The following is an 8,376-nucleotide window of genomic DNA, read 5'->3' as shown; positions in this document are numbered from 1 at the left end:
AGGGAGGGAGGGAGGGAGGGAGGGAGGGAGGGAGGGAGAAGATGTTCACGTGCGAGAGGGGGTGGAGGCGGGCGGAATGGGATTGGAAGTGGAAGGGGGAATAAATATAAAAACAAACAACTGCATGTTTCTCCGCGTTCTACGTCCTGCTTTCGTCTCATGTGGAATCAAGACCTGCCTCTCATCATGTCATAACAATACAAAGCACTCTTTCTTTTTCAGAACCGCACCCGCGATCCTCATCCTTCAACCCACTATAACTCCAACGTCCCGATCCGTCCGCCGATCTCGCCACCCCTGCCCCAGACGCCCTCGCTCACCCTGCCCCTGAGCATGCCCAGCAACCCCTCTCTTCCGGGAACCTCCTCTGCCGAGCTCTGCTCCAGCCTCCTCAACAACGCACGCACGACATCGAACTTCCTCGACGCGACCTGGTACGCCGCATTCTCGGCATCGCCCCTGCCGCCGACCAGGTTGGAGAACGACGGTGCCGGCCGCAGCAAGTACGGCACGACGGGGTTACCCGGCCGGAGCAGCGCCGCGAGGCCGTTCGAAGGGAAGTCGGAGGGCGCAGCGGATGACGACGGGGACTCGGCAGACCACGAGGAGGTGGCGAGCGCGTTCATGAAGTCGAGCGACGCCAGCGCCGTGTCCTTCAAGGCGACCGTCTCGGCGAGCTGCACGAGATCGGGGAAGAAGGACGCGTTGTGCTGGATGAAGAGCGCGCAGAGGGCACGGGCGGACGACCGCTCGGCGGCGAGACGTTCGGGGAAAGTGGCGCTGGTGCGGGACGGCGCGGCGGGTGCGGGGAAGATGAGGTTTTTGCTGGAGTCTTCCGGTCCGCGGAAGATGGTGGCGAGCGTGTGGAGGGCGTCGGGGTTGGTGGAACGGGAGCCGGGGATGAGGGAGAGGGGCGAAGAAGCCCAGATGGCGCTGGAGTCGGCAAGGAGGGAGGTACGCGGAAGCGAGGCGAGGACGTGGAGATCATGGCGGGGTGATTCTCCATGGACCCATTGAGCAGGCTTCATGCTGCTAAACACGTTCATGAGGCGACGGAGCGTCGTGGCCTTAACTTCGCTGGATTCAAAGTCTGTGGGATAAGTTGATGCGTAGGTCGCCAGATACTTGGCAGCTGGGCTGTAGAGGTAGGAGATTTCGAACGACTCATGGGCTGTGGGGTTCAGGAAGAAGCTCAGAGTTCTGTCATGTAACTTGCGTGTCTTGAGATATTCGAGCGCGTTGGACTCGTGATGAGATGCAGTATGTCTTGGATATGTGGTCAGCCTTCCTATCGCAATCCATGGGCTGGGTGTGGCTCACTTGGATGGTTGGTTGCACGTATTCAAAAGATCTGAGAAGAACTCCATGAGGCTAATGTGCATTAGAATGTCTCCATCGTAGTCGACAGTGTGCAGAGCGATGAAGTCCAGGAGGCCAGGCGACTTCAGTCCGTAGTCCTGCTCGATGTCGGGGTGGTGCGAACGTGTAATAGCCTCCCAGCTGAGTGCACCAACCTTGGGCAGCCAGGACATCAGGCGAGCTTGGGCAATTGTCTTTTGGGACCTGCTTAGATCAGGGATGCCGTGAATCACGCTCTTACCGCCGCACAAGCTGAAGAACAGCGTGTAGACGTCTCGATCGCCAAAGACGCGCTTCCATACGAAACCGGTGCCATGGGTCGCACTCGTGCCTGAGTCTGAAACATCTACTGCCACGTGAGGATTGCTGCTGCTCATCGAGTCCGGTGCAGACTCGATGCCCATGACATCGGCAGGATCCCGGTCGACCTTGAGAAGATCATACAAGACGTGGCCAGCCCTCTCTGCGGTGCCAATGTCGTCGGTTGCAAGCCACAGGGTGATCAAACGCGAGATGACGTTCGGGATGCTGGCAATATACTCAGCATGCCGTACATCTCTGGCTGCCTTTTCCAGCGTCTGCAGTGCTAGAGCATGGTACGGGGTAGCTGCCAAGATCAAGGCGCCTGCGAAGTCTATGGGTGGATCCAGTGACCTGATGGTGTCAAAGTCGAAGGCAGCACCGATCTTGGTCACCAGTTGAATGACCGGGGTGGGGTCCTGCTGGAGAAGGGTGAAAAGGCGCGTCATTTGAGAGAGGAGCTCATAGGCCGTCTTTGAGCTCAGAGAATTCGACGCCGCAAGCGGTTCCACATCGTCAAATAGCGCGGCCTCGAGTGGGAGTGACGGGTGCTGTTCAACTTGTTTCAAGTGGTGCGTGAGCTTTTCAACCGCCTGGTTGGCGGCATCTTGCTGTTCGGACATGGCTGTCTCCCGGGAGTAGGCAGATGTAGGCGATGGATGCGCGTGGACGCTGCCGTGTGAACAGGTGCGATGTCAGCCTGAGATGTACGGCGATGGGCTCGTGGGATCAAGTGAAGCGGCCACGAATGCAATGCCCTTTCGGGAGCTCGGCGTTCTTCTGCCGGTACGTCAGTGAGCAGCTTCTCTTAGCCGGGTGCAGGTGTGACTGTGATGGCGGGGATAGGCGAGCTGGGCTTGTTCGGGTGGCGGGGCAGCTTGTGTGCCCCACCCGCCTGGCGCAAGCGCAAACCCTGGCTTCTGATTCTGACTCGAGCACCGCCGTTCTCCGGGCAAAAAAGTGCCCGCCGTTGGACTTCGCACCCATTCCCATCGTTGCGACCATGCTCAATCTCTCCAACCGACCCCTCCCAACGACGCTCCCCTGTCCCTCACTGTTCCCCGACCGGTAGCACGTCTCCTCAGCCGACCACTCTTTTCGACTGCAGATAAATATTCACGACCGATTATATCATGGCTGGCAGAGCCTGGCCCGGCATCCACAGCCGCAGCAGCGGTGGACACGGAAAGATTGCTGGTGTGGACGTGCCGTGGGAATATGATGCTGAGCTCAATATCGACACGAAGCCCTCTGAGCTCTTTCCTGTAAGTCGGCCTCCGTCACGCTTCAGTCCAGTCTGCTGCACGCGAGCGCAGCACACGCCCGCCATGCGCCCATTCAGTTCGACACCTATCCCATATAAACACACCCGCTTCACCTGTACTACGACATGCTACCACTCGTCTGCTCTTAATCCCCCTCACCATGGAGCTCCCTCCGCACTGGTTCTGGGGCGGAAAATCCTACACCGACGAGGAACTCAATGAGATCATCCGCCTGACACGCTTCCAGCCAAACCCGCCTCCCGTCGCACCTCCGCCCCGGCGCGACGAGAAAATCGCCGTGGCACGCTACCGTGCGCTGCGCGAGCGCATCCACGAAGGCCCGCTCTACACCGTGCTCGGCGACCACTCGCGCGTCACCAAGCGCGGCGCCGTCGCCACGTCCGCCGTCGTCATCGACCCCTTTGAAGGCATGCCCACCTACGGCCAAAAGTACAAGAAGCAGCGCCGCAAGATCCCGCGCCTGGACACCAGACCTTATGGTACGCCCGCCCAGCGTCCCCACGCAGACCCGACAATGGTCAACCGACGATTTTCTTGGGGGCGCTTTTGTGACTGACGCGATGGAAAAAACAGTGATGCGCTTCTTCCCCGAGGAGCTCTGGACGACGCTCGATCCGACGACCAAGCCCGGCGCCAACGCCGCCGCCCTCAAGCAGCGCCGCAAGATGCTCAAGATCGCCCTGTCCACGAAGCTGACCCGTCTCGAGGAGCTCGAGGGCGAGGACGGGGAGGGCCTGGGACGCGACGAGGACGAAGACTTCGACAAGGACGAGGACGAGGATGCGGGCCCGCACGAGGAAGAAGAGCAGGACGACGACTTCGAGGAGGACGAAGACGACGACGACGATTACAACGCCGAGAACTACTTCGACAATGGCGAGGACGATGAGTATGGCGACGAGGGCGGTGGGGGCGGAGACGATTATGACTTCTAGAGGAAAAAAAGACTGGAAGAATCCCCGTCTGACTTGAGCAAGGAAGCCACGGCACCTGTTCATCTGTTTATATTCAGCATGTTTGCATGCGCGCAAAGCGTCGTAATCTCGAATGAGCGGAACTGGCGAATATCGGAGTTTTGGGTGGCACTGGGCTCTCTTTTATTTCTCCTATCTTTTTTTTTTCCAGGATGGATGCATATCTGATCTTTGATACTCAAGTAGCTTCACTGCACTGCACCAAAAGTAGAACCTTGAGTGCACGTATAGAAGCTTGTCGTGGAGCGAACCACCCGTGGTGAATATTACCCTCATGGTGTATCTCATAGAGCGGAGGCACCCGCAAATGACAAGCTCGAACCATTTCCAAGATACAAGAAGTCTATAAATATTGTACAAATACTCCTTTACCGTCTTGTGTGCGATTCTAACAAATATCGAATGCGCCATGAACAACCCCCGCAGTGCCAAATTGAATACAGGGAAAGGGAGAAAAAGGAGAAATCGACAAGCATACAGATTTGAATGATGATGATGATGATGATGATGATGATGCAGGAACCACCAACCACCAAACGCGCGCACACACACACCCATCGGACCTCCAATCCTGATACCTTTCCTACCATCCTTTCGATGCACCCACCCCTCCCTCCATCGATGACGCCTCCCCCCCCAAAAGAGAAAGACAAAAAAGCAAGTCCGTCCCTCATCCCTCCTTCCCTTCGCTTTCCTCCCTCCATCTAAAACGTCTCATCCTCCCACGACCCAGCTCCCCCCTCCTCCACCTCCTTCGGCGGCGGCGGCGGCGGCGCAGCCGGGATCTTATCCCTCAACCACGCCATGACGGCCTCGGTCCCGCGCTTGAGCGTCGCGTAGGTCGGGACGCGAAACGTGTTGCCCTCGATCTCGAGGCTCTTGAGGCCCTCGTCCCACAGGAGGCCGACCTCGGGCGGGATACGGCCGATGCTGTTGTTGGCGAGGCCGACGACTTGCAGGCCGGCGAGGGCGGTGACGGATATCTCGTCGATGCCATTGTCCGAGGCGAGCAAGGTCGTGAGGTGGGGGAAGCGGGCGCGGAGGAGGGGCAGGGCGCCGGTGATGTGGTTGGCCGAGACGTCGAGGGCGTGCAGGCGGGGCGCGGCGAGGTGGGCGGCGAGGAAGTCGAGCGAGGGGAGCTTGTTGGCGGCGAGGCGGAGGTCGCGCAGGGCGGGGAGGGAGACGGCGTCGGTGAAGGTGGTGGTGAGGCGGTTGTTGGAGAGGTCGAGGAGGGTGATGTTGGTCGCGAGCGAGATCGAGTCCGGGATGTGCGTGTAGAAGTTGTGGTGCAGGACGAGCTGGCGGCAGGCCGAGGCGACCGGGCTGAATTCGTTCTCGTGCAGCACCGCGAGGGATTTGGACGAGAGGTCGAGGAGACCGCCGGGCTTCATGGCCCACATGCTGTTGGCGGGGATGATCCCGTTGGCGACATCTTCGACGCCGTCGCCCGCCTCGTTCGACCCGTCGACCCCAGCTGCAGTTGTATTGTGCCGCCTCTTGAGTTCGCTCTTTAGATCCTCAGCGTTCATAGTAAGGAACTTACGCTCCCGCAATGGATTGGCTGCTAGTGTTAGCATATCGAGGCTGTCCATCTGCGCGATCTCGGGCTCCAGCTTCGAGATGTTGTTGCCGTTGAAATTGGCTTGCCTGAGCGCCCTTAATGACGTGAAGCCGGCGGGAAACTCGGATAACTTGTTCTCTTCCACTAGTAGAGTCAAGAGGCTAGTCCATCTAGTCAAATCTGGCAGCGTCTCGATACGATTGATCGACAAATTCAGGGACTTCAATGCCGGCATTGACAGGTCGGATGAGCCCAAGGAAGTGAGAGCGTTGCCAGATAGATCGAGGGTCTGCAAGCGCGACATTTCCGTTACGGTCTCTGGGAAGAATGTTCCACGGAGAGCATTCTTGGAAGCGAAGAGTTCCGCAAGGGGCAAGGCTGCTAGTACATCCATCGGAAGCGAAGACATTCCGTTGGTGTTGACGTTCAGAACTCGAAGGTTGACGAGCTCACGCAGAGCATCTGGGAGTCGAGCAATCCTGTTACCTTGAAGCTCCAGAACTTCAAGGTTGTTCAGAGAGCCTATTGATTGGGGAAGATCTCCCTCCAAATCGTTTTCGGCTATCCTCAGCTCGCGCAGAGATCCGATTTGGGAGATCACCTCGAAGGCATCGTTGTGAAGGCGGTTCCGCGACTAACTGAAGATCAATGTAACCAATCTTACAAAAATGCAGAGCATTTCAAACTTACCAAGTTCAGGATGGTGAGCCCCTCTAATCTTCGTAGACCGACAGGAAGCTCTGTCATTATGTTTCCGTGGAGGTCCAACATCTCCAAGCCGCCAAATTGCGGCCCTACTGCATCCATATCCTCAGCGGCCTCCGCGGGGTCAATGTCCGGGAACAAGTCTTCTGGGAGTCTTTCAATGTCGTTATCTGCAGCATTGAAGCGGACAAGATCGACAGACGCGGACCACTCGATTCCCGCATCAGGATTATACTCGTACATGGTCATGACTTCCTTTGGAATTTCACTCAGACCCATGTTTGCAATGTTGAGGCGACCATCTGATCTGGCAGTATCGACTCTCTTCTTAATCACCGCCGCTCCTCCCTTCGGCATTTGGTTGAATGGATCCTCAAATGCATCAATATCCCCTCCTCCAACGGGTGCGTCATTCGTAACTGGCATAGCTGGCTTTGTCGGCGCGGTCTTACGTGCACTCTTTGCCTTTGCTATTTGCTCCCTCAGCGCAGAAGAAGAGCTCTTGACCTTTGACGAAGGATCGGACGCCTCTACCTTTGCCGGTGCCTTCTTGGCCGAAGTAGTGGGCCGGCTTGGCAACGTTCGCTCCGTCTCCGACTCAGGAGCCTCTATTGGAGAAAGGAGGTTGTCATCTGGGTTAGCAGCAGCAGGCGGACGCGTCCTGGGCAGCTTGCGGACCGTTGCCTTACTAAAGCCGAATGGAGTTTTCGACACCCGCGCGCTGGGACTTGCAACGTCTGTGGAGCCGACGAGCTGAGGACTCTTAAGGCTATCAGGGCTCTTGAGACCTATGGGGCTCATGAGGTTTGCCTCTGATTCAGAATCTTGCTCAAATGCTGCCGGAGACATGGGCTGACTATCAGTACTAGCAGCTGGAGATCTCGGCGCTGCACTTGCGCTTCGTTGATTTTGCGAACTACGTGTGGTGCTCGAAGCACGCGACATGCTGCTCGGCGGCCTCAGAGTCGGGGTAATGGGCCTTTGACTACTGCTCCTGAAGGCGCCGGCAGTACGGGAAGCAGGCCTCGATGCTCTAGAACTCATGGCAGAAGCGGGCCGGCCTGGAGGGCCCATGCCGGGGCTTGTGGGATTTGGATACCAGCTGGTAGAACGTGAGGACGGCGAAGTCGGCTCAGCCATGATACGACCCAGGCTCTCGAGTGTGCGGTCGGTCAGCGAGGGCTCGCGTTTTGTGGATCCACCTTCCTGCCTGGCTCCGGGCCGCTCTACAATAGTGTCAGGCTCATCTGCGATGCAAGGGGTGGTATGGACTTACCGCGGGGCTGCCCCTCGTCGAGGCCAGAGTCAAACTCGCCGCTGTGGCCGTCGCGGTGACTCAGCCTTGACGAGGTGCGGAAGCCGTCCAAGTCGCCCAGCACGTCGTCTTCCTGCTCTACGTTTGTGGTGTTGATGGCGGACACGGCGGGGCGCTGGATGCGCGACCGGGCCTGGCGCGACGCCGGGCGCGCAATTGGCTTCTTGAAGACATCGTCGTCCTTCCTCGCGGCAGGCCTGGCGGGAATGCCGGTGCCGACGGGCGGGCGGGGCGTGGAGGAGGCGCGAGGGCTGGGAGCGGCGCGCAGGGAAGAACTGGGGCGCAAACGTTCAGAGGGCGCAGGACTGACGGATGCGCGGCCGGGTCTCTGCGGGACGGGCAGGGTGGAGGGCTTGGGTATGCCAGACGGGCGAGGGATGCCGGAGGCGCGCGGGATGCCCGAGGGCCGCGGCAGCCTCGACGAGGAGTCCATTGGTGTTGGGCGACGGATCCGGGATGGGCTGGTTTGCTGGCGGTAGCACGGGCGCGGTGTAAAGAACAGCGTGTGGAGGATCTGGAGCTTGTTGGCCGGGCCGTGGCCGTCACCGCCGGCAGCCGAGCTTGAGGCGTGGCAGGGCTGTGGAGACGCGCGCTGTTGTTTGGGGCTCCAGCACATGCGACGGGAGAGAGCTAGTTGCCGCTAGCTGTCGATGAGCAGCGCCCAATGGCTGGCACTGGCTCCTCCACCGGCCGCCAGCGTGGCTGGCCAGCACCCAACCCTCTCTCCGCTCTCCACCCGCCGCGCTAGACGCAGGCATTAAGACAGAACCCCTCCATCCCCCGTGCAAACGCCTGCTCCCAGCATCGCCACTCTCCCGGCCTCAATTGCTGCTGCTGCACCCTTGTCGCGGCGCGGACCTCGTTGACGTTGCGCAT

At 59.1% G+C, this 8,376-nt stretch overlaps 3 protein-coding genes across 3 annotated transcripts; 1 reads left to right on the top strand and 2 right to left on the bottom strand.

Annotated features, from left to right (window-relative positions):
- Positions 1 to 254: 254 nt before the first annotated feature.
- BKCO1_200024 (uncharacterized protein) lies at positions 255 to 2,282 on the bottom strand (the record flags this gene model as incomplete). The annotated part of the gene is made up of 2 exons (XM_020272441.1): positions 255 to 1,266; positions 1,321 to 2,282. 2 exons carry the CDS (start codon positions 2,280 to 2,282, stop codon positions 255 to 257), a joined length of 1,974 nt encoding a protein of 657 aa, XP_020134880.1.
- An 802-nt stretch (positions 2,283 to 3,084) lies between these two features.
- BKCO1_200023 (dna-directed rna polymerase iii subunit rpc7) lies at positions 3,085 to 3,880 on the top strand (the record flags this gene model as incomplete). The annotated part of the gene is made up of 2 exons (XM_020272430.1): positions 3,085 to 3,424; positions 3,519 to 3,880. The coding sequence occupies 2 exons, from the start codon at positions 3,085 to 3,087 to the stop codon at positions 3,878 to 3,880; spliced, it is 702 nt and encodes a 233-aa protein (XP_020134883.1).
- A 743-nt stretch (positions 3,881 to 4,623) lies between these two features.
- Positions 4,624 to 7,933, bottom strand: BKCO1_200022 (conserved leucine-rich repeat protein; the record flags this gene model as incomplete). The annotated part of the gene is made up of 3 exons (XM_020272419.1): positions 4,624 to 6,114; positions 6,171 to 7,411; positions 7,462 to 7,933. 3 exons carry the CDS (start codon positions 7,931 to 7,933, stop codon positions 4,624 to 4,626), a joined length of 3,204 nt encoding a protein of 1,067 aa, XP_020134882.1.
- Positions 7,934 to 8,376: the final 443 nt, after the last annotated feature.

Source organism: Diplodia corticola (assembly GCF_001883845.1).
Source record: "Diplodia corticola strain CBS 112549 chromosome Unknown scaffold2, whole genome shotgun sequence".
Lineage (NCBI taxonomy): Eukaryota > Fungi > Ascomycota > Dothideomycetes > Botryosphaeriales > Botryosphaeriaceae > Diplodia > Diplodia corticola.
This window is presented reverse-complemented; position numbering and strand designations above follow the sequence as displayed.